A 26,512-nucleotide genomic window follows, 5' to 3' on the forward strand; every position below is an offset into this window, starting at 1 on the left:
ATTTTTCCGGATATGAGCATGAGCCATGACCTGGAAGGAACAGAAGTTTCGCCTGTTATATGGGGTGAACTTTATGACTTGGTCGGCCAATTTTCAAAATAGTTGATGGTACCATCGGATTACCGAGCGAACGTTTTCAATTTTCGGATGAAAAATCGTTCGGAATTCGAACCATGTATGGCCTGCATAAACTCTGTAAAGGGCAAAGGGGAACACGTCTCCATTTAGTCATCTTAGCTTATGCATAGGAAGATTGTTACAGCAAGAGACACTATATAACACTAGAAAAATGAAGACTAAGATTACTAAAGTAAATTACAATAATAGGCAGGACTGAAATAATACCATAAAAAGCCGATGAAAAGTATGTGGCCAAAGTTTAAATGGATACAAAGCTCTGAATATGAAAACCGAGGTGAAATAAGCGGAGAGAGGTTATCCTGGCATGTTGGAAAGATACATGAATAAAACAAAGTGACAATGAGGTCCTGAGATCATTCTAGATCAGTGGTTCTTAACCTTCCTAATGCCGCGACCCTTTAATACAGTTCCTCATGTTGTGGTGACCCCGAACCATAAAATGATTTACCCAGTAATTATAATTCATGAAATATCGTTTTGCTTTCAATACTGCTGCTTTCTACACAGTAGCTGCTTTCTACACTGCAGCTGCTTTCTACACTGTAGCTGCTTTCAACACTGTAGCTGCTTTCAACACTGTAGCTGTTCTTTACACATCAGAAATGTGTTTTCCGATGGTCTTAGGCGATCCCTGTGAAAGGGTCCTTCGACCCCCAAAGGGATCGCGACCCACAGGTTGAGAACCACTGTTCTAGATGAATGGTGTCTGTATGCAGCATTCATTCTTTAAATGCACTAAACACATTCCGAAAACCCGAAGCACCACGGGTCACTGTGAAGTATAACCTGACAATCATCATATGCATTCATGTCCATACAGCCAAACAATTTGGAATCCTACCTCCTCGAACGTCCTCCTTCCCTCCCATCACCTGCTTCATCAGAGAACCCAGTTTGGGCTGACGTTTGTCGGGAGAATCTGCAGTAGAAACACCAGCTTACTTTCCTTGGACAAAGCTCAACTAATTACAAGCACCAATTAGGATATCCTCATCCCTTATGTTTGTTCATTTCTATTTAATTGTTAAAGAAAAATGTTTATAAGATATAAAGACCTTGAATATGCGGTTTTCATAAAAACTAATTCCCACCTTTTAATATCTTGTAACATCAACTCGTGCTGCAATAACAGCATTAGAGGAAACCAGTCACAAGTGTGAACAATGTGAATAATAATCGGAATCTTTGTTTTATATGCTAGAACAGTGAAACCTTACTACTTTGGGAAAGCTCTTTGTCCCATTATTTCCCTGCCAGAGGGTGATGCTTCTGCTCTGAATGTCTCTGCCTAAAGACCTCACAGAACTACAGTAAAGAATATATAAGATGATATGACAGTTTTACAGTACCTTGAAAAAATCCCCCCCCCCCCACTTGGTGTTTTTCCAGTTTTCTTTGCATTATAACCTAAAATTGAAATCGCTTTTTGGGGGCTTTGCACTATGTGATGTATCATGAGGGGGCTAACAAACTCCATATGTGATAGCATGGGCAGATGACAGGTCCACTTTATGGGGACATCAGGAGTCTATTGGGCCCCTAATGTCTCCCCTGCCCTCCACTGCAGCTAATTAAGAGCAGATTATGCTTGATTACTTGATTAGTTGCTTCCCCAGCTACAGTAGCCAAGCAATGACAGTTCTGAACTTGGAAATGGCATAATATACATTGCTTTGGGGTTCGTTAGTTACAGAAATCAGGGTCAGTTCTTAGTACTGTAAAAGTGATCACTTTTACTTGAAGGCCAATCACTGGCTAAAAAAGATCAATAACAAGCTCAAAGCTGCAGCAGCTGTGAGCTTGTTCTAACTCCTTACATACCAGGATGTTTATAAATGTAACCCTGGTAGACAAGGGGTTAAATCTGTCATTTAAGAAAAGACGCATTAGCAGATGCTACCTACAGCAAAAGCTGCACATCAAAATGACCAGAAGGCCCAGAGGAAATGGGGAACAGAATTATATGCAAATCTTGACTTTTATTGTAAAATTGGAGATCAGCCAATAGGGTGGTCAATAGGAAGGCTCAGGAAAGTGAGGAGAAGGACTGATTTTATTCAAACATCACAAATGAATTAAAAGGGCAATTTACATATTTTTACATATGACTGCAAATTTCATACGCAATGCTGCCCCTTTTACTTTCTCAAGCTCCATTTCTTTAGTGCTAGGACTGAGAACAGATCCAATTTAACGTCAAGAAATGCAGAGAAAACTGGAAAGGAATCAAACATTTTGAAAATAGTGTTTCATAGCTCTTTTAGCAACAAAATCAAAACAGCCCTCTACTTAAATATGTAAATGCCCACATCAGTCTATAGACTCAAACATACTGAATACTCAGCACACACGATTATCATTCAGTGAGCCAATGACGAGCAAGATGTAGCATAGAATGGAATATAAAAAAAAAAATAAAAAAAAAAAAAAGGATGGAAAGCGCAGTTTCCTAATGTCAAAGTTGTAGTATGGTCCAACAGGAAGACACTAAAAGAGGTTCCTATGCTGTAAGAATCCTGCTTTGTGCTCCCCACCCTGGCAGAGTTACATACTAGTGAAATACACTGAACCAGCAGCCTTAGCATAGTGAGATTTAAATAAATACATACCAGCGGGGCTTTTTTTTCTGCAGGTACCCTATCTCCCACCCCCACCCACCGTCCCTTGGTTCCACCCCTTACCCACCTCCCAGTACTGCCCCTTTTAGAAAATATAGAACTAATTTTGGGATGCTAAGTAATTTGTATTGTAATTTGTATCCCCTCAACAATAGACTTTCAGCAGCAACAAAAGATCTCCCAGCAGCCAGCATCAGTAGACTTTCAGGCAGCCAGCAGCAATAGACCTCTCTCTCAACAGTAGATTGCTCCCAGCAACATAAGACCCCACCAGCAACAATACACCTCCCCAGCAACAATAGACCCTGCTACAACAATAGATCCCTCCAGCAGACAGCAATAATATACCCTCAGCACACCCCAGCACCCCTTGCCATTACATACATTCAGTGCTGGAAGTGCCATCACGTTCCCACTGAAAAAAAGCCCTGCATAACAGGCTATTAGCGTTTCAATCAATTACTGTGATGGGGAAAGCCACACAGGACTTAGCAATATAGCAATACTAATGCAACATGTTGTGGACACAACACTATACCCAGCGGCATGCTTCATGTAATTGTGAAGCTAAAAATCCAGCTTTTCAATGTAAGCCATGCAGCAGAGACATGTGCAAAGCAGACTGAGTGAAGCAAAAAAACAAAAAAAAAACCAGTAAACAAAAATCGAGAATGCAATCCAATCTAAATGTAGTTATTTCAGCCACTGGCAGTCAATTAAAGCCTCTCACCATAGAGATGTGCAGATGGGAATGCACTGAGGGTGTTGCGCCCACTCATTTCTGCAAAGCGAGGCATTGAGGTCACTATGGCCTGGAGGTACTTCTCTTGCTCCAAAGAAGTAGAGTCTGTCTGAGATGGGCCTGCAAACACAGATGTACACACAACACTTAAGATAGACTGACAGACTGTATGAAAATTCCAATGTACATTTGTAGTTACACATCAGGGATGAGCAGTTCGAACACCTGAAAATTTACTACCGTTTTTGACAGCTTCCCAATGTCAATGATTGTTAACCACTTGCCCTCTGGAAGATTTTACCCCCTTCATGACCAGAACATATTTTGCTATGCGTTCCTGCGCTACTTTGACAATTTCTTCATAAATTTAGGCCAAAATGTATTCTGATACTAATGCCAGCGATCAGCAACTGACACTAGCTGATGCTGGCTGGGGGGGTTTACACTAACTGATACTGACATCAATAGTGACAATAGTACAGTGATCAGTGCTAAAACTATACACTGTCACTGTTCTAATGGCACTGGCTGGATGGGGGTTAACATATAAGGCCGATCAAGGGGTTAACTGTGTGTCTGGCAATGTTTATTGTGTGAACTGTGAGCTGTTTTCACTATCTTTACTATCTTGCTTTGCAGGAAAGAAAAAAACACAGCAAGATCCTTCTCTGTGTACAGTGCCTAGTATTGTTTACCAACACTGGACACTGTTCTGTGATTCACTGAGCCAATCAGCAGGTCCTAGACATCAATCATTGGCTGAAACCTGATGATCGGCTTGTGCTGAATCACAGGACAGCCGGGGCGGCGGGAACGCATGCCCCCAAACCCGAGGAGCAGATCGCATACTAGGTACGTTGTCCAGCGCAGAGGCCCTATATGTAAGTGGGGTGGTCGCTAAGCAATTAAGAATGCCCGTGGGTGTAGGTATCACCAAGTCCTTAAAAAACAGTGACATTACAAGCCCTATTAGCTTACATGGTTGGAAATTCCCAGCCACAATCAAAATGGTGCTGATGATATCACTGACAAAATATGGCCATTTAGCTTTGATTTTGGCGGGCAGAGAGGGCCCATCTCATTTATTTTTTGTGGGAGCCCTTCCCCAAATTCCATACTGGATCCAAAAGAGGGTCTGGTGTTGGCTTTGGGGTTTTTTTTTTTGTTTTTTTTTTTTAACTTGCACAGCAAAAGTGACATAAAGGAAATTAATTCACTTTCTCCTGCAAAATACATACCAGACCCCCATCCTCCTTGAGGGTTTGTTATGCATTTTTTGGGAATGGGAGGTCCCCACTGCATTAATTTACAAAAAAATGGAAGCTTGCAGAGAAATGGGAATTTAAAGCATTTAAATGTTTTTGTTTTTCCTTGTAAATGTCACTTTTGTTCTACCACTGCTGACAAGGTAGAGATGCACCAAGCAGGTTTAGGGGACCCCATGGAAGTTTTTTTCTTTAAAGAATAGTGCATTTTTAATGTTTCCCTTTCAGCAGTATAAAAAAAACAGTTTCATGCAAAATTATTAATTTCTTTTGCATTGGTTCATGTTCCCTGGGTCAGTGACCAGCACTCATGCAATTTTTCGCCAGACCAAAGGCTATGAGCCTTAAAAATAGAGAATGGATTCGACAGTTTGGCTCCCTTTGACTTCAGTGGGATTCAGATTTGGCATCTGAACTTCTGATATGTTCAGCCCAACCAAATGCGAACCAAATCTAAGTGTGTTCAGCTCATTCCTAATACCCATATCAATAAGAGATGAGCACTCACCAGTGGCAGTGGTATTGGTAGATTTAAAGAGTCCAACTACGCCTTTGCCATGAAGCCCCCCTGAGCGTAGCAGAACGGCTTTGGTCCGAGGACTGCGCCAACATACTACTGGAAATCTATTTTGCCTGTAGCAGCGGGATATCTTCTGTAGAGTGTTGTCCTGGATACTCTGTGGCACTATAAGCAACCCTGGGTAGCTGAGTAATAAAGGCAGAAAAAAAAACACAAGAAAACCAATTAAAAAATAAACAAAAAGATATTCTAAGCTCCCACCTCACTGACAACAACAACCTCCTCGATCCCCTACAGTCTGGCTTCCGACCCCTACACTCCACCAAAACCGCCCTACTCAAAATCACTAATGACCTGCTAACCGCCAAAGCTAATGGCCACTACTCAGTCCTCCTACTCCTTGACCTTTCCGTGGCCTTCGACAGTTTACCACCCCCTCCTCCTCAATAAACTACACTCCCTTGGCATCAGAGACTCCATTCTCTCCTGGCTCTCCTCCTATCTATCCCAATGCTCCTTCAGCGTTACCTATAACACTACCACCTCCCCCTCTCTGTTGGGGTCCCCAAGGCTCTGTCCTCGGGCCCCTTCTCTTCTCCATCCACACCTCCTCCCTCGGCAAACTGATACACTCCCATGGCTTCAACTATCACCTCTACGCCGATGACACGCAAATTTACCTCACCACCCCTCACCCCTTCAGTTTCCGCCCGCATCTCCCTTACCCACATGAACGACATATCAGACTGGATGTCGCTCCATTTCCTCAAATTGAACCTTTCCAAAACTGAGCTAATTTTCCCCCCAGCCCGCGCCCCTCCCCATCCTCTCCATCACGACCAACAACGCCAACATCAGTCCCACCTGGCAAGCCAAAGTCCTAGGTGTCACTCTAGACTCAAACCTGTCCTTCCAACCCCATGTCCAATCGTTGGCAAACTCATGCAGGATCCACCTCCGCAACATCTCCAAAATACGTACGTTCCTAACCCCAGACACTACTAAACAACTCGTTTACTTCCTCATTATCTCACGTCTGGACTACTGCAACTCCCTTCTCACCGGCCTACCCCAACACAGGCTATCCCCGCTTCAGTCAATCCTGAACTCAGCGGCCAGACTCATCCACCTTACCAACCGCTCCGCTTCTGCCACCCCCCCCCCTGTCATTCCCTCCACTGGCTTCCGATTGCCCAACGCATTAGATTCAAAATACTAACACTAACATACAAAGCCATCCATAACGCTGCCCCAAACTACCTCACCGACCTGATACCCAAATACCACCCAACCCGTACTCTTCGCTCCTCACAAGACCTCCTACTTTCTAGCTCCCTGGTCTCCACCTCCCACGCCCGACTGCAGGACTTCTCCAGGACTTCCCCCATCCTCTGGAACTCACTACCCCAATCCATCAGACTGTCACCTACCCTCCTCACCTTTAGGCGCACCCTGAAAACCCATCTCTTCAGGGAAGCCTACCCCACCCTCACTTAACAGCCGATCTCCTCCACTCCTCCTACCACTTCATCCCCCACAGCCACTTCCTCCTGTACCACTATCTCCTCCCTCCTAGATTGTAAGCTCGAAAGAGCAGCGCCCTCGAACCCTTCGTGTATTGTTTTGTTACTGTATTGTCTCATGTTCTGTCCCCCACTATAATGTACAGCGCTGAGCAAACCTTCTGGCGCTATATAAATACAATAATAAGAATAATAATTCTACTAAATATTCTAGTGCATAACTGAAATAAAAATGCACAGAACAAACAATGTCATAAAATATAGCTTACCTGTTACAAACTGCGTACATGCGGTTTACAGTAGAGATTCGAAATGGTTCGTTTTTAGCACGAGTCAAGCTGTTACTCAGTGTACCAAGCCCCATTCTCTGATAGTCACGGCAGCACGCTCTCTCTGCCAGATTACCCCCTGCCTGTTTGTCAGGAGCCTTTAGGGTGGAAATGGTCAGTGTACTTCTTTCCATGTCTTCAGACACTGCAATAAGAAATAAGACAATATATCCTCTTCATAAAGCATTTGTGAGATCTTCCATAAATTCACGTGACAATTGTAGTATTCATTTCCTCTATAGCTTACTGTAGATGGATTTGCATACAAAAGCGCCTATTTCAATCTATGAAAAGAGGTACACAGTGAAAACTATGAATTAGGTTCATTTAGAATTTTATTGTTAACATGTGGACACACCCCTTAACACCTTATGTGTCATACATACAGTTAGGTCCATGTATATTTGGACACGGGCACAATTTTCACACTTTTGGCTCTGTATGCCACCAGAATAAATTTAAACGAAACAATCCAAATGAATTTGAAGAATAGACTTTCAGATTTAATTCATGGGGTTGAACATAAATATCAAGTACAAATTTTAGGAACTGCAACCATTTTTATACACAGTCCCTCCATTTTCAGGGGCTTAAATGTAATTGGACAAATGAATATAATCACAAATAAAATGTTAATTTTTAATATTTTGTTGAGAATCCTTTACTGGCACTGCCTGCCTGAAGTCTGAAACCCATGGACATTACCAAAGACTGGGTTTCCTCCCTTTTGATGCTTTTCCAGGCTCTAACTGCAGCTGTGTTCTTTGTTTGTGGGTCATTCAGCCTTTAGTTTTGCCTTCAGCAAGTGAAATGCATGCTCAATTGGGTTGAGATCAGGTGACTGACTCGGCCATTGCAGAATATTCTACTTCGTTTCCTTCAAAAGCTCCTGGGTTGCTTTTGTAGTGTGTTTTGGTTCATTGTCCATCTGTACTGTGAAGCGCTGTCCAATCAACTTTGCTGCATTTGGCTGAATCTGGGCTGACAGTATCTCTCTAAACACTGCAGAATTCATCCAGCTGCTTCTGTCTTCTGTCACATCATCAATAAACACCAATGACCCAGTGTCACTGAAATCCATGCATGCCCATGCCATCACACTGCCTCCACCATGTTTTACAGATGACGTTGTGTGCTTTGGATCATGAGCTTTTTCAAGCCTTCTACAAACTTTTATCTTCCCATCATTCTGGTACAGATTAATCTTCGTTTCATCCGTCCAAAGAATGTTTTTCCAGAACTGGTCTGGCTTTTTTTTAGATTTTTTTTGGCAAAGTCTAATCTGGCTTTTCTATTCTTAAGACTTATTAATGGTTTGCATCTTGCGGTGAACCCTCTGTATTTGCTCTCGTGAAGTCTTCCCTTGATTGTAGACTTTGACAATGATACGCCCGCCTCCTGGAGAGTGTCTTTCACTTATCTGGATCTTGTGAATGGGTTTTCTTTACCATAGAAAGGATCCTGAGATCATCCACCACTGTTGTCTTACATGGACGTCTATGCCTTTTTATGTTGCTGAGCTCACCAGTGCGTTCTTCTTTCCTCAGAATGTACCAAACTGTTGATTTGGCCACTCCTAATGTTGCTGCTATCTCCCTGATAGATTTGTTTAATTTTTGAAGCCTTACAATGGCCTGTTTCACTTGTATGGACAGCTCCTTTGAATGCATGATGTAGGTTCACAGCAACTGATTCCAAAATACAAATACCACACTTAGAATCAACTCCAGACCTTTTACCTGCTTAATTGATGAAGAAATAACGAAGGAGTAGTCCACACCTGGCCATGAAACAGCTTTTGATTCAATTGTCCAATTACTTTTGGTCCCTTGAAAAAGGGGGGGATGGCTACTCTTACGAGATGTAATTCCTAAACCCTTCCTCCAATTTGGATGTACATACCCTCAAATTAAACCTGAGAGTGTGCACTTTCAGCCCATATCCATTATATAACTATAGCGTGAATATGTTTTGGTAAATACCTGAAAAAAACTAAAATTGTGCCTGTGTCCAAATATATATGGATCTAACTGTATGTAAGATATTTGGATTGGAGCACAGACATCTCTCCATTGAACTCTTCTACTGAAGAGATACACAGAAACCCACAAGCAAGGTAACAATCTAATTCATATCCAGAAAATGAAATAGGATTCTGGTCATAGCTAGGCGTTCACCACCTATTAAACTACAGTGAAAACAAATTGCTGGAATTATACCCCACAGTCTCCTACTTGTCTTAAGCCGGCCATCCATTGATTAAAATTTGGCCAGTTTAGCAGGGACTGGCTGAATTTCAATCCATGTATGGGCAGGGTGGTTGTACAGAAGTCGACCTACCAATCAAATTCTGTACAACCATCCTGTGGGAATTTTGTCGCTTTATCAGCATCACCAGCATTGCTGATCAGTGTATTCTGATGGCAGGGAAGTCTTTCCGCCATCAAAATACAATAGCTCAACGGGGAGGATTTTTTTCAACCCACTGGTCGAACAAAACAATTACTCATCTATGGTCAGTCTTAAACTCAGAAAACCGAATGTTGGAAACAGGTCCCCTTTTCCACCACATTAGACATCAATGCAGGAGCTCACAGTTTAGAATCTCTTGATGGCTGCTTGGTATTTATTCCATTATTAATCAGCATTTACACCTGAACACTTACCAGAAATGTCATCACTCTGTTGTTCCAAAGAGTTCTGACTACTACGGAGATCCCAGGATGGGGGACTGTATTTCCTGCGTGTCACATACTGCCTGCCAATTGTCTTTTTAGCATTCTTCACAAGGTTCTTAGATATGGTCCTTGAGGAAACAAAGAGTAAATTCCACAAAAGGGAAAACTATTATAAATGGAGGATATACAAGAAGTATGACTGCACAGACATAAGGATTACTGCTCGGTATCTGTAAGCAGAATGTGCATTACAACAAGAGAAAGAAGAGTGCTTATTAATAACCTGCAGAATAACAGTCCACCATTACACCCTGCAGAATAACAGTCCACCATTATACCCTGCAGAATAACAGTCCACCATTACACCCTACAGTTTCCACACCAGCAGGAGAAGCCAAATGAATGCAGGATTTGTATGGAAGAAGAAACCACAACTAGCAAAGCGGAGGTCAGCTGTACCGCTTATTGTGGAATACTAGCTGATATTTATGAAAACTGATTTATGAACAGTGCACAAAAAATGCTGGTGCCCACTTCATCTAATAATATCCTACAGATATTAGAACAAACCAGAGGTTTGTATTTGAATAGACTGTTAATGGTGTTGCCTATAAAAAGGAGCAAACAGTTCCCCGGCCATAGGGATAGTAAAAAATCAGGAGTAATTAATGACACTGCTAGTGCTCACTTCTAGAATTTCACATCTGAATGGTGGAAACGCAGATCAGAACTCACCATTGCGAGTATTGTGATGAGTATTAAACAGAAAATCTATCACTGCACTGTATGCAGAGAGCACCGGAGCTGCTGCATGCAGGAGTCTGGGAGCAGATTGTCAAACGTCACCTAATGTAACCACACCAATCTGAAATGAACTATTGAAAAATATAGTTTCCTTTTAATACACAGCCAATATGCACTGTACCAGTTAATCAAACTGGTCAGATAAGAAAAAGTTATTAGAATACTTAAAGTGTTACTAAATTCACAAAAGTAAAATCAGTCTGTAAATGCAGTAAAGCATGCTTGTTATACTCCCTGTTGAACCTAAGGTGTAATACTCCACATTGTGTATAAAAGCTGTTTGATCCTGTCTTCTCTGATTCTCTCCTTTTTTTATTGTCCCCAATCCATCTGTCAAAGTAAAGAGCAGTAGTGGCAAGTCTGCACATGCTCTGTTTGGTGTGTATTGCTATAGAGTTTTTTATTTTTTTTGGTGGGACGGTGCATGTGATCGGCACAGGGCCAATCAGCGCTGTCTGGACAGAGGATCACGGTTCATGCAGCCTCATAGATAGAACAGTCAGAGGAGAATGAAAACTCCTCCCAACAAGATTAACCAGTGCTTGGCCGGACACTGATAGAATTCACAAGACTGCTAAATACTGCTGATGAGAAAAGGTATTTAGCAGTTTATATTTACTAAAATAATTGCATTTCCATGTTCTGTGTACTGTGGAAGACTGGATAAAGTGAATGCAGGGTCCTGGGTTTAGTAACACTTTAAATTGCTTGGAGATGCAGCAACAAAGATTCCCACGCCAGTTTTCATAATCATCATTCAGTATACCACATCTAATTTAATGCAAGCAACATTCAGTTTAGATACGTTTATGCACAATGCATACTGGTTTTATCCAAACGCATTGCTTGCACGCAATGTTGTAGCGGCAACCACACCCAATTTCCACTGTATCATCAGAAAAACTTCTCTTAGCACTAGACATTTTACATTAGCAATGGGTGATTAAGCCAGGTGCAATCAGATATGGCTAAGTAAGCATTACACCTAAAGGGTATTTGCTAAAAGATCTAAGGGTAAAAAGAAAAAAAGCATCAAATGATATAGAAATGGATATGGTACTTTATAAAGCACATAATAAAATGGTTGAGGTTGGTCACTTCATGACACCAGAGGTGTAGGTGCTATAATTCTTCACTTGATACACCATGATCATATGAATAGTATATATCAATTAATGTATAGTGTATCAATGCGTTATTACACTACAATGTCAATGCAATGGCTTTGAAGCCGACAAAATCTGGTCTTCAACTAATTGTAAATGCTGAAAATGTAAAATTATTTGGTAAATATAAGTTCCACGCTATTCAATATATAAAATTGAATACTGTGTAAATACATGATAATCAAGAATGTTTTCACAATATACATAGGTATGGCACTTTAGAATATTTTAGAAGACCTTCACATTAAGCCCACCATGTGATAATGGAGCATTTGTCACAATGGTCTCATTACTGGATCAATGGCATGAGTGAATGAGCCATTTAGAACTTATGTAAGAACCAAAGCCGTCTTAATGATAGATGATTTAGTAAAGCAGTAATACTTCAGTTTCCTCTTCTGCACTTTATCCCTATTATACTTTTATATCATGTGTTGCCATTTTTCTCCCCAATTCTGAACACCCAAACCCCAGACTGTTTCTTTGTAACCCATGCTCTTTTGGCCCATCAAAACTAGATACAGTCTGAAAACCAACTTGTCATCAGACAGCAAGGAGTCCTAAACATAAACTGACTAGAAATTACAGGGTGTTGAAGGCCACATATAGTGTTTCTTTATACAGTTTTACAGCATATATTCATTACACATTATAACAATAATAATGTAAGAATAATGAAGCCCTGAAACAGTATTGTTGGCAATTTTCACCCAAAGCTATGCAACAAAAGGACAAAGCTTTGTCGTTACATTTCTTTCTCCAATAGGCATTTTACTGGTAAACCATTTCCTCCATTGCCCGTACAGAAATTAGACAGTTAAAAAAAAAGCTGCACACCAGGAAGCATGGTTGGCACCATAAGACCATGACCAGGCTGGGTGTAAACGTGGGGGTCTTACGTTTCTGAATGGAAGAAGCCAAAAGATAAACCCACAGCCAGGCGGCCCTGGAACACGTCACTGACATGAAGAGGGCTACAGAGAAACACAGGGGTCACTTTACAAAACAGCCTAAGGTACTACAAGGATCAGGACACAGCAGGAGATTACAGAGTAGGTATAAAATGTAGCCTTAACTACAAAGTTGAAAGAGAGAAGTACATGGACAATAAAGAGAGAAGGGCATGCAGAGGCACTAGGGGGGAAAAAAAAGCATAATGACAGGAAGCCTATAGGGCTGCCATGCAATAAAACAAAGCCTTTTATCTTTATATGAGCATTCATTAGAAGCTGAAATCGATTCATATCACTTCTGCACAGCTGCCATTTGTGCTTTAACTCAATTGACTGGAGAAGAACCTTTACTTACTTGATGGAGGGGTTTTTGTCCTTGGTCCTGGGTTGAGAGGCATGCGGGAGGGAGAGACCAACACTCAATGGAAAGGTCCCAAGGACATCTTGAGGATACCTAAGCTTGTGAAGTTGCTTGCGGAAACCCTCAGACACTTCAGATGGAACCTCCTCATCAAATGCCACTCGCAAGAGCTGGAGCCAAAAGAAAAAGAAAAATGAGATGTCTAAAACTTAGAATAAATCTTAAAAGATTACTTTCCGCCATTGCAGCAGATGACATTGCAGTACAACTGAACTGTGAATGTATTAAGGCACTGAATATAAGGTGATGGTCTTTATTGACATTTACAAAATTGTGCCAATATGTCAAGCTCATATAGGACAGCAAAAATCTAAAAGTACAACGGATATTCAAAATAAATAATGAAGATGATAAAGCACAAGCAGTGCTGTTTTGGCTCTAGTACTTGCCCAGTAAGGAGCCAGTTAATGTGAAAAACCTGTCAGAGAGCTGTTGAATTACATCACTCTATAGCTTTCTATCTGCAGAATGATCAAAAAGGTATTTTAGTAATATTGCAGACTCACCTGAAAAGTACACGAGCGTAGCTGAAGTCCTTCTTGCACATACTGGTCCAGATGAGCTGGAACACTGATTTTCTTTTCCTTAGTCAGAGAAGCAATAGGAAAGGACCGCACTACCGTCTGTTCTGACACTGACAAAAAAAGACACTTCTTATTATATCTCAACATAAAAGTGTTTAAGCAGATTCTGTATTTTCTGCAATGAAAACGCGGCTCACATGTGTCTTTAACATATATGCAAGCATACATTTTATGAGTGGAAATGGTACTTTCACTGTAGTTTAACATGTCTTATGTATAATGTACCATAATAAAAAAATGACAGCCAATTACTAGATCTATTTTCATTTGTAAAATAGGCTTCCAAAGTATTCCAATAATTTTCAAGTTACCTAAAGGATCAACTGGAGTACCCTTGAAGATGCAGCGGTAAGTAGTGAGGAAGAGGGCCCCTTCGGAAGGAAGCAGTGGGGGTCCTCCAAGACTGCCACCCGATGCCTCCTCTCTGCCATCTGGCAGTAAGTAAACTCTGAGGCCTTCCATTAGCAAATCCTCACCAACTAGCAATGTGGGCCGCAAGAGTTTGGGCTGTAAGAGATAAAGAAGGAAACAAATGTGAATTAAAGATATACACTACTCCTGGGTTTCATAGATACAGGTGTACTTCGGTTTGTGAATGCCTTGGTTAACGTAATTTTCAGTTTACGAATGAAAATCCATTGAAAAAATACCTCGGTTTACAATTTTTTTTTGCAATACGAAGTGTATGTCAGTGTTGGTTTTTAAATGCAACTGCCGGCTCTTTTTTTTTTCACTATAGCTCACAAAATTAGCTGTCACTTTCCCCGGAGCTAAAGGATACTTTGTTTCTTTTATCTCGGGAAACAAACTAAAAGGAAACATTATTTCTTTTAACTCGGGGGAAATTATTATTATTATTATACAGTATTTATATAGCGCCAATAGTTTGCTCAGCGCTGTACATTATAATGGGAGACAGTACACAAGACAGTACAGTAACAATACAATACACGAGGGGTTCGAGGGCCCTGCTCCTTGGCGCTTACAATCTGGGAGGGAGGGGAGAGTGGTACAGGAGGAAATTGCTGTGGGGGATGGAGTGGTGGGAAGAGCGGAGGAGATCTGCAATTAGGTGAGGGCTGGGTAGGCTTCTCTGAAGAGATGGGTTTTCATGGTGCGCCTAAAGGTGAGCAGGGTAGGTGACAGTCTGATAGATTGGGGTAGTGAGTTCCAGAGGATGGGGAAGCCCTGGAGAAGTCCTGGAGATGGGCATGGAAGCCAGATTGTAGGGGATCAAGGAGGTTGTCGTCGGTGAGGTGGGTGCTTAGGCGATTATAGGCTAAGCGTTCAAGGAGTTTGGATGAGAATGGCAGCAGGGAGATGGGTCTAAGGTTGTTTAGGTCGGTGGGATCCAGGGAGGGTTTTTTAAGTATGAGAGTGATGTGCGCGTGCTTCAGAGGAGAGGGGAATGTGCCAGTAGAGAGGGAGAGATTGAAGATTTGAGTGAGTGAGGGAGCGTAGGATGGAGGAGGGTGATCGCAGAAGTTGTGTGGGGACAGGGTCAAAGGGGCAGGTGGTAAGGCGAGCTTCAGAGAAGACCGTAGTGACCTCTTCGGTGGTAGCAGGGTCGAAGGAGTGGAGTGTTGAGGGGGTTTGAGTGTGGGGAATGTTGGGCAGGGTAGAGGTCTGGACAGTGGCGAGGTTGAAGGAGAGGAGTGTTGAGGGGGTTTTCATGTGAGGGAGGCTAGGTGGGGCGGATGTCTGAGCAGTGATGTCCCTGAGAATTGCGTCGATCTTGCTTTGGAAGTGGTTAGCAATCTCGTGGGCGGTGAGTAAGGTACTGGGTAGAGGTGGGGGCGGAGAGAGCAGAGAGTTGAAGATGGAGAAGAGCTGGCGAGGGTATTGATGAGGGATACAAAGTAGGCTTGCTTGGCAGCGTGGATGGAGGAAGTGTAGGTGAGGAAGGCGGATTTATATCAGGTGAATGCTTGTTGGGATCTGGTTTTGCGCTATAGTTGCTCTAGCGCGCGACTGCGTCGTTTAAGATTTTTGGTGTGGTCATTCTGCCAAGGTTGAAGTGGTCGGGGTCTAATGTTTCATGTGGTTAGGGGTGCTAAGGAGTCAAGAGCGGCTGACAGCGAGTTGTTATAAACAGTAGTTGCCAGGTCAGGGCAGGACAGGGGAAGGATACTATTGTAAAGTTGGTCAGCTGCAGAGAGGAAGGGGGCGTGTTCAGGTTGCGGAGGTTTCGGTTGGTGATGGTTTGATGTTTGGAGGGGTAGGTGTAGGAGGACGAGGAGACGGAGAAGGTAATGAGGTTGTGGTCAGAGAGAGGAAAAGGGGTGTTTGTGAGGTTGTGGGGGGTGCAGAGATGAGAGAAAACAAAATCCAGGGTATTCCCGTCGGAGTGGGTGGAGCATCGTATGCACTGTGCGAGTGCAAAGGAAGAGGTTAGGTGGAGGAGTTGGGATGTGGCCAGGCTATTGATGTTGGTAGGAATGTTGAAGTCTCCAAGGATGAGGGTGGGCAGCTCGGAGGAGAGAAAGAAGGGTAACCAGGTGGAGAAGTCATCAAGGAAGCGGGATACGGGTCCAGGGGGCCGATAGATTACTGTGATCCTCAGGGGGATTGAAGAGAATAGTCGGATACAGTGGGCCTCAAAAGGAGGAGAAGGATACAGAGGGAGGGTTTGGGAGGACTTGGAAGGTGCTCTGCGGTGACAGGAGCATACCAACCCTACCACCTTTCCGACCGCTGGGTCTGGGTGAGTGGGTCCAGGTGAGACCTCCATAGGAGAGTGCTGCAGGGGAGGCAGAGTCGGTGGTTTGGATCCAGGTTTTGGTGATCGCCAGGAGGTTGAGGGAACGGGAGACAAAGAGGTTGTGGATGTTTGTTGCAAATCGAACGGACGTTCAGGAGTGCACACGAAAACGGAGGGGTGGTTTTAGGGAGCAGGGGGACCGGTATTAGGTTGAGGGGGTTGCGGCAGTTCGTGGAAGTAGGTGGGTGCCTTGTGGGTGAGTGAGGTGGAGGAGAACCAGGGTTCGGGGAGATGTCCCCCGCGGTTAGGAGGAGAAGATGGGTAAGAAAAGTGGCATGGGAGCGGGATGTACAAAAGCGTGTGGTTCTGCCATTGGTGGCGTTCAGGTCAGTGGGAGAGTGGAGTAACAGGAGGAGGTGGTGAGAGCCATAGAGAGGAGATGGAAACAGTGACGGGGCGATGTACAGTTGTTTGGGAGGAGCGGGGGGATAGAGAGAAGAGATTTTGGGGACGAAGGAGAAGAGTTTGAGGAGTACAGGTGGCATTTTAGGGAGGTAAACGAAGTGGCAGACAAGTGGGGTGGAAAGTCTCTCGGGGCGCTTGGTTGTAGATGGTCGGCGTGCGGTGACGTATCTCGTAGTTGTACCTTTCTGTGACAAGAGTTCTTGTGGTTAGGATCAGGATGGGTAGAATTCAGTTCAGCCAGTTGTCATAGGATGGGCTTCGGGTCAGCGCAGGGTTGCGCCGGGGTAGGTGATGGTAGGCCTCGTCAAGTTGGGCTTGAGGAGATGCGGGGTGAACGTCAGATGGGCTGCGGGTCAGTGCTGGGGTAGGCGATGGTGGGCCTCACCAGGTCGAGATCATCCGTTGGGCTCAGCAGGTCCGGGCAGGGTTGCGACGTAGAGGGCGATGGTAGGCCTCACCAGGCTGGGGTTGTCTGCTGGGTTCGGCGGCGTGGAAGTATGCTCACTTCTGGTTCCTCTGTCGATTGGGGTGGCAGGAGACCGGTGGGCGGCCAGATTGTGCGCTGTAGGCCGCGTGTTTGAGCATTGTAGGCCGGCGGGGCCCTGATGGGTCTGGTGCTGCGGCGGGCTGTTGGAGGCCCAGGGAGGCTTATGGGGCCTAATGGTGGCCTCCTCCCTTCTGCTGTGTGGGCGGTGGTGGTATGTGCTATGCCATCGGTGCCCAGGGCCCGGCGGCTTATGGTGTCCTAGGCCGCACGGGAGGCCCCGTCCCACCTGGCTGGGCGCTGTGGTGACAGAGCTCCGAGCTGCACAGTGGGGCTACGGCGGCACCGCTCCCCCCTCCAGGAGCGCGGAGGGTCGGGGGGGATCCCGGTGGTTGGCGTCCACCCGCTGGCCCGGCGGAGTGCAGTGTTTTAGGCCGCGCGGGAGGCTGAGCTCTGGGCTGTAGCAGGTGGGGGCTCCGGCGGCACCGCTCCCTCCTCCAGGAGCGCGGAGGGTCTGGGGGATCCCTGTCGGCGGTGGCTGGTGCCGGTGCCTGTGGAGATGGGTGGCAATGTAGGCGACCGGAGCTCAGGTCCGTGCGACTGTTCCGGTCGCCATCTTGAATTCATTAACTCAAATAAACTAAAACATGGGTGTCTAACTGGCGGCCCTCCAGCTGTTGCCAAACTACAAATCCCATCATGCCTCTGCCTTTCAGAGTCATGCTTGTAACTGTCAATCTTGCAATGCCTCATGGGACTTGTAGTTTGGCAACAGCTGGAGGGCCGCCAGTTTGACACCCATGAACTAAAAGGAAACTTTCTTTCTTGTAGCTGGGGGGGAAAGAGACAGCCGATTCTTGAGCAATACTGAAGAAAAAAAACAAGCCGGTAATAACATTTAAAAACCGACACTAACTTATAGTGACAGTGACTTTTTTTTTTTACTTTTTTCTGACCTCCGGAACGGATTAATTGGTTTTCGATGCATTCTAATGGAAAAGCGCGTTTCGGTTTACAATTTTTTTGCAATACAAAACGTCCAGGAGAATGCATTAAATTCATAAACCGAGGTACACCTGTATTGCAGAATTGGGTAGTTATGTTAAATTGTTTATCTTCTATGCTGTTTATTATGACAAATTCTCCTCAAATGGAAGTTACCTCACATTCTTACTGTATCGTCCTGGAGCTACTGATAATGCTTTGATGATATATAAATTAACCTATGCGAGTAGAAATAGTCCGAAAAAGTTTGATAAGATTTGGTCTGCCTGGATTGGCCCTTGGGGTTCGGCCAATCTATGATGTAGAAGTGATGGGGATTGTTTCCCTGTAGCCCCTGTCTGCTGCCTGATACTGTGTCATGCTCTGGTTATTACAGTTTCCCCTCCCCTTCTCCTTTATGCATCTTCTTCTCGTGTCTTCCCTCCACCTTACCCCCTTCACTCCGTCTTTCTCCTGCTTCATAGTGAACACCGTGATATCAGACTTTTACACGGGTTAAGTGTGTGGGGTTTTTTTTCTACACCAAAGTGATGAGGCTTACTTGCTCAAATATGATCCTGAATGGCTGCCAATATTTTCATTGGAATGTTTGTTTTCCGATATTATGTTGCTATGAACTAGCCACATTGTTAGGTTGGCCTATGCCCATGTCTCCTCTATTGACTATCTGCACGAATCTTGTATGCTGCATTGTTTGTACTTTGAATATTTAAAAGACATACACTGAAGAACAAAAAAGGAAGCTCAAAGAGAAAGAATGCAAATGATCTTTTTCAAACAATGTAGCAACAGAATATACAAGTAAAGAAAGCCTCAAAATACAATATGTATCTTCTTTGCAACACAAAGTTCTACATCCCAGACATAAGAGAGGGGCATTGCTGGGAAAATTGATGGGAAAAATGATGACACTCACCTTCTGAATAGGTGGAAGCCTCTTACTCTCTCTGTGTACTGCATCCAAAGTCTCTATGTGCATCTGAACAATATCTACGACAGGGTTACAGAAGGATAAGCTAAGTATACATTACAGATCAATCTTTACCAACCATGTTTGTAGGAGTGATACTAAAACAGAACACTTGATGGAACTGCAAAACATTTATCATCACCACATGCATTTATACAACCCCACTATCTCAGCAGATTGCACTGTACAAGGTAGTAACTGGCTTTGCAAGGCTGTAGTAGACAAAAGTATTAGGCCTCCTTCACAGGGCCGGTTTGTTGTGGCCGCCAGATTCCTGCAGCAAAAACCTGCGGATTCGGATACATGCTGCTGGACTGACTAGGTTATGCGATCAGCAGCAGCAGCTACTCAGCCCTTTTAAACTAATGGCAGGCTGAGAGTGGATGCTGCTGATCGCATCTAGCCACACACAGAGCGATCAGCTGCAGTTTGGGACACATGTCTGAGCCTGAATGCAGTCAGCTGTCCCAAGCCGCAGCTAATCGCTCTGTGTGAGGCTACATGTGATAAGCAGCAGCAGCCGCTGGCAGCCTGCCATTAGCGTAAATGGGCTGAGCGGGCGCTGCTGATAGCATAACCTGATCAGTCCAGCAGCAAGAATCTGCAGATTCTTACCGCGGAAATCCAGCAGCTGCAACATACTGGGTGTGTGAAGGAGGCCTTACAAAACTACAACTTTTTAATTAGTTACCCTACACAATCCCTGTAGCTGATGGCCCAACCGTTGCACAAATAGTAACGTCAGTCAAGGTCTCAAAAGAGATTTGCAAGCCGGGATTCTTGAATACAAATCTGTAAGTAATAAGTATTAAAGTGGAATTGAATTAACCCACTGATTTAACAGTTTCCAAGCACAGTTATATTCAAGCCATGCCTTGAAAGGTAATTGTTACAGTTACTAGTGTTATGTTAACACTCAACCAAACTGTCAAGCCATCAAATAGCTGGTGTCATGGCTGATCGCACGCAAAGCACCAAGGCAACTGCAGATCAAACAGAGGCCAAGATGGCTTCTTTCTTGGCCATAAAAGATGGGAGGGATTAGTTCCGCTTTAAACCTTTCTGCAAACCTTGGTGCACCCAACAGAAGAGTGGGCACAGTTTTGCTCCATTAAAGACTAAGAAAACAAGGCTATGTGGGATTAGGGGAATACAGTATGTGTATGTATCATGGCATCCCCACTTTGAGACCCTGGTACAAATATCCTGTGCCAACATGGCTTCTTTAGAAACAAATTGCACGGGACTGAGTCTCTTACAGCTCAGTGATCTTCTGCTCACAATAAACCTAGAACATTAAACATTCCTTTACCCAAAAGCAAGCCAAATACACAAGATAACTGAAATGCGTACGGACTGCAACGGATCAGTTAGCAATAGGACATAATTTAGAATTACACAGTGGAAGCCAACACAAGCCAGTATACAGCACTGAAGAAACAGCAGATTATCGCATTTTATTAGTGTCCTATCTGAATAGGGCAGAGATTGACCTGCCATATGTATTCCAATAAAGGGGGATTTTGAGATGCTACAACGGACGCTGTGCTAAAAGAACGGGCATTCTCGGCCATTTAAGGTGGAGAACATCCTCTTTTTGGCTATTTTGTCATGTGGTGGAGAAGTATTATGGAGCTCTTCCTATGTACTGAGAGGGTTCTGTGAGTGAGGTCTGGAGTTATTCCTTGTATGCTGTCAGTGTGCCAGATGATTCCTATTCCTTACCTGAACCCAGATGACCACCGAGGATAAATTATATACATGTGCAATAATATTGTGCTTCTGGTGAGTGCAATCACACTACAGATCCTTATCACGGAAGTCACGTGCACAGATTTCACGGAACATATTGGACCGTTTTGTGCATTTCCTTATTTATTTTCATTGTCAATACTGTTAGTAATTATACACCAGTGTCACTATTGCTATAAAAGTCACAATTTTTACGTCAATATATGACGGTACACTTCATTTATGTTGCGATCACTTTAGCGCCACTTTTCGCTTCACGATTTATGTATTTGTCACTTTATGAACTTCTAGCGCTGCATTATTTATTTATCATTCCAATAAACCTGATGCATTGACAGTGAAGAATTCAGAAAAGTCAGCTTCATTTAACACGACTACTGCTGTTCAGACTATGTACCACGTACCGGGAATCATGGTGTGAAGGCCTTTCAGATGATCTGGTGTGACACCACTCTCTGTACATACTTTGTCCACAAACCGTGTGATGAATCTGACCACACAATGTGCCACATCTGAACTTTCTGAATCTTCAAACCCACTTTCTGTGTCTGCACTTTCTGCAACACTGCCTGCCATGCTGCAAAAACAGAAAGACCAGTTTTTAGCAGATGTTTATGGTACAAGAGAAACATTCCCTGTAGGTTTCACATGAAAGTGTCTAACCTGTTGGTAATGAAGCTGTTGCTCACGCTTTCAGTATCTCCCAGGCCTGCTCCCCCTCGCAGAAGGCGGTTTTTAGAAGTATCCAATGGTAGTAGTAGGTAGCTCATACGATTGGCATAATGAATGGCCTGGCTAAATACTGTACTCTCCTCCTTCTGGATGAGCTCTAGCTGTTTTTCACGTGGGAGTGTTGGCCACAACCGACACTGCTCTGCTGCTAGCTCCAGTGCTGACCGTTCCTCTTCTTCAATTTCATCCTTTCAAAACAACAATACGGTACAGAATATGAGAAGCACTCACAAAAGAGGTTTATACAATTTCAGACTGACCTGTCTAAACCAGTTCACACTTAATTTCAATTCATGGAACTTGCTACTGCACCTTGATACAGATTTTCAAATTCTGTCAAGGCATGATCTACCGCTGACAGATCCAGCTTTTAGCACTGTATGACCCCACATACAAGCAGATCCCATCCAAGTAAGTCTGTGCCTACCATCTTGCCCAATGGATGTAGGAATTGGTTGCTCTCTAAATACCAACTTATACAAACATTTCAGGTCTAAATTAAATCAAGCCTACATCTTTACATCACTTGCAGCAATGCTGACTTTAATTAAATCATGAATATTCTATCTCTTCCTTTTACAGATTCTTTCATGAGGCACACGTGTGTAAGTCACTGTACAGGAGGTGACGTTATACAATATAATTATAAAACCGGGACAGTGAATAGTTACCGAGTTCAATGAAGACTCTTCGGAACTTAGGTAAAGGGTGCGAATGTGGTTTTGGACATCCCCATAAAACATGGATTCCCAGAACTGCATGTTGGTCCAGACAAGGTGCTCTTGCACACAGCTGTAAGCAAACTGTGTGATACCAGGACTCAATTTCTGGAAAGGCAAGAGGGAAATATAGAAAAATATAGTAAACAAAACTGAAAATGTAAATGCCTGTGAAAATGAATGGAATTGTTGTGTCATTTGAATGTGAATACTAGGTATGCACCGAAATTTTGGTGGCCGAAGCGTTTCAGCCGAAAACACCCCTTTCGGCTGATGGCCGATATGAAAAAAAAAAATGCACTGATACAGGTGCCGAAAACCCCCCCACCCCTGGCCAACGCTCGGTAGTTCTCAGCCTTACCTGAGAAACCATCGAACAATCCCGGCGCTAGGCAGAGATTAGTGAAGGAAAGATGGCCTCCACTCATCCCTATGCCCTTGGAGGACTGGAGCGATGTCACTTCCCATTCCAGCCATTTTTTTTTTTTTTAAATTAAAGCACTAGATCAATGCTTTTTTTTAATCAAACGCTTTACATTGCAGAGGAGAGATGTGGGGTCCTATTAACCCAATATCTCTCCATAAAGAGGACCTATTAATAATTATATCAATCACAAGAGATGCATACATTCCTTGTGATAAAAATAAAAGTGATTCACATTTTTTTTAAAGGGACAGTGCAAAAAAACCAAAACATTAAATAAATAAATAAAAAAAAAAAAAAAAAAAAAGTTTAAAGTGCCCCCGTCCTCGCACGTAGTGGTGAATGCATACGTAGGTCATGCCCACATATGTAAATGGTGTTCAAACCACACATGTGAGGTATCGCCACGAACGTCAGAGCAAGAGCAATAATTCTCGCACTAGATCTCCTTTGTAACTTTGCACTGCTAAGCTGTAGAAATTTTTAAAGCATCACCCATGGAGATTTTTAAGTACCGCAGTTTAACACCATTCCACGAGCGTGCGCAATTTCAAAGCGTGACATGTTGGGTATCTATTTACTCTCCATAACATCCTCTTTCATGTTTTACAAAAAAATTGGGGTATAATTGGGGTTTTTTTTGTTTTTTTAATCAAAGTGTATTTTTTTCAAAAAAATATATATTCATTTTTAAAAACTGTGCATTTCGGTTTTCGGCCAAGTGCATTTTGAATTTTCGTTTTCGGCACCAGAATTTTCATTTCGGTGCTCCACTAGTGAATACTTTATCAATACTCTTTCTTCAGAGAAGGTAAAGCGCACACACGTACACACTAGGTCAATACTACTAAACTCACCCTGCAAAACGCTGTAACAAGAGGTAATAGAGCAGCAGCTATAGCATGCTCGTCAAGAGGAGTGCAATCCTGTGAATAAAAAAGAAATGGAAGAAATGCATAAGGAATAGGATACATAAGATAGGTAGATGGGTCTTTTTCTCATACCATGATGACAACTATACCTTTCTACCTTACCTAGTTAAACTTCGGTCTTTAAAAAAGACATGGCAATGCTAAAAATAACTACTTACCTGTAAACAGCAGTTCATCAGACGCACAACAAAGTCAAACTGTTGGTGATCCAACACTGCTCGATTCTGCTGTACATGGAGATTAAGCTCCTGTGTCAAACACTGTCTAGCTGCTCGTCCCTTAAGTGCCCGAAGTACTGCCGGGTGCAACTGAAAAATGAAAAAAAAAAAAAAATCACAATCAAACAAACCCAACCTCAATACCTTTGAATCTGACCAGGCCTAAAGCATTGTAAGGCCTCACATACACTGGCCATTTGCCCGTCTTCCCTGAACACCTGTTCTTCTGGCAGCAGGAAAGCAGCTTATGAAAAGTGCCAGATTTTGCAAACATATTTAGGCATGTTTAGGCGTTCATTCATCCCACTGGCCAGAAGATTAACCCCTTCACACCTAAAGGTAAAACAAATCTTAAAGCCTAAGTAAAATTTTACAACTTTGACATGTGTTAGTAAAACCGTACATATCATCACAACTACTTTGTACATCCAGGTGGATTATACCTTGTTTTTTTCAAGACAAATTGGGTTTTCATTTGGTGGTAAATGGTAATGGATATCTTCTGATCTTTTTTTTTTATCAAAGGAAAACTGGGCCAAAATAGTAAAAAAAAACAAATTTTTTTTTTTTAAATTTAGCTTCTTGTTACTACTATAACCTACCACCAAAGAACAACCCAAAATAAATTTTTGAGCTCTTGACAATCGCAGCGATTCCATTTATGTGTATGTTATTTGTTGTTTGTACCTGTACTACAGCCAGAAACAATAGTGCACATTTTTTTTTTTTACCTAAAACACACTGACACCAATTTTTTTTAAAAACTCCTGACCTTTGACCCTGACCTTGACCCAAACACTAACCCTGGCACTGAATTAGATCAAACCTTGATCTAGGTTTCTTTTTTAAATGTATTTATCTTTTTTTTTTTTACAAACGTTTTTTTTTCTCTCTTGCAGAGAGAGAGAAAAACTAAGGGGGCAAGCTTCACAGTGACTGATTACTGTCATAGCCAATCAGAGGCTATCACAACGATCATGTGACCCAGAATTGGGAGTCCCGGGTCCCGATCGTTAGGAAGGGACCCAGGGCTCTCAGTGACACTCCAGTCTTTGCACTGTGCGGCTCGCTCCCAGCACAAAGACAGGTAATCAACAAAGCAGCTCCACGGACAAAAGCCCAAATCTCTGAGGCTGCATATTTGTGTGACGTCGGCATCAAGGGGTTAATTTATTCTGACCACTGGAATGAACGCTCAAGAGCTAAATGCGTTTAGGCGCATTTACATGTGTTTACAGGCATTTAATCGTATTAAGTGTTTTTTATGCTCAAATACTCCTCTCTTGAACACGCAGGTGATGTTTTTATTTCAGCCTCTAAAGGCTCCTCTTCTAATACACCTGTAAATGTTTATGTGCTTATGTGCGCAGGCTAATATAGAGGGGCATTTAGAGGTATAAAAAACACCAAAGGCCTGTAAAAGCGGATTTTACATCCTGTGTGCATGAGGCCTAATGGTAATAATATAGACACGTGTTGTGTACTCAGATCAATCCCTCTGTTCTTGTGAAGCCCCTTGAAGATGAAAGTGATTCTAAAGCAAATTTATTAATAAATAAACATTTCATACTTACCTGCTCTGTGCAATGTTTTTATTACTTTTTATTTTCTGGTTCATATATATATATATATATATATATATATATATATATATATGCATACACTTCGTTTATTAGAGATTTCTACTGAAGATTTAGTGCGGCACTTATGTTAATTTTATGTTTTTTAGACAATTAATTGTATTTTGCGCTGCCTGCTTACACTTAAAGTGGAGCTCCACCCAAAAGGGGGAAGTTCCGCTTTAAGCCTTTGTCCCCCGCTCCCCATTAAGTTTTTGTAGCTGCTGATTTTTATTTTTTTTTCTAGGTGGAACTCCGCTTATAAATAGTTGTTAGGAATGTGGACACGTTCACTGAAGAAGAGAAAATAAATTTAGATCTTGGGGGGGGGGGGGCAGTTCTTAATTTAGACTTGGTAAGAAGTCGCGGCCCCATATGCAACCTGGTGCTAGGATTCAAGGGTGCGCTGTAGAAACAGCCATTGACTTGAAATCTAACACTAGTATTTTCAGGCAACATAAGGTTCTTGAACTGGATTACTTTAGTTACCTTAGGAACATGAAGAACATTAAGTTAAGACCTGCTTTTTTCTGCCTGTAGCCCTGTCCTTTATTGGTCAGTTAAAAAAATACAAATTTGATTTCAGAATGGTTACAGAATACTTTACCAGTATAACCAGGAAATTAAAACTCAATGTGATCTGGTGGCAACATAATTTTTTTTTACCAGTTTGCCTACATACCTGTATAGTGGAAGGATGACCAGATTAAAGCATGTAGCAACATACTGCCAAGAGATGCAACTACT

The 26,512-nt window shown here is 42.9% G+C and overlaps 1 protein-coding gene across 6 annotated transcripts in view; it reads right to left on the reverse strand.

The window, feature by feature from the left end:
* Nucleotides 1-26,512, reverse strand: part of SBF1 (SET binding factor 1) — a 151,457-nt gene that overhangs the window by 20,529 nt on the left and 104,416 nt on the right. For 4 of the 6 annotated variants that reach the window (XM_089676984.1, XM_089676982.1, XM_089676985.1 and 1 more), the window contains 14 exons: nt 24,087-24,236; nt 23,854-23,922; nt 22,525-22,680; nt 21,785-22,041; nt 21,526-21,698; nt 19,316-19,389; nt 14,056-14,251; nt 13,667-13,794; nt 13,095-13,270; nt 9,805-9,944; nt 7,079-7,283; nt 5,275-5,471; nt 3,490-3,621; nt 983-1,060 (listed from right to left, as the gene is read on the reverse strand). In XM_089676984.1, the coding sequence (XP_089533110.1) occupies nt 983-1,060; nt 3,490-3,621; nt 5,275-5,471; nt 7,079-7,283; nt 9,805-9,944; nt 13,095-13,270; nt 13,667-13,794; nt 14,056-14,251; nt 19,316-19,389; nt 21,526-21,698; nt 21,785-22,041; nt 22,525-22,680; nt 23,854-23,922; nt 24,087-24,236 (2,131 nt within the window). The remainder of the gene's footprint in view (nt 1-982; nt 1,061-3,489; nt 3,622-5,274; nt 5,472-7,078; nt 7,284-9,804; nt 9,945-13,094; nt 13,271-13,666; nt 13,795-14,055; nt 14,252-19,315; nt 19,390-21,525; nt 21,699-21,784; nt 22,042-22,524; nt 22,681-23,853; nt 23,923-24,086; nt 24,237-26,512) is intronic. The other 2 variants (XM_089676986.1, XM_089676987.1) reach the window with 1 other exon arrangement.

Source organism: Staurois parvus, unplaced genomic scaffold (assembly GCF_062004578.1).
Source record: "Staurois parvus isolate SC_StPar_1 unplaced genomic scaffold, SC_StPar_1.0 ptg000175l, whole genome shotgun sequence".
In the NCBI taxonomy this organism is placed as follows: domain Eukaryota; kingdom Metazoa; phylum Chordata; class Amphibia; order Anura; family Ranidae; genus Staurois; species Staurois parvus.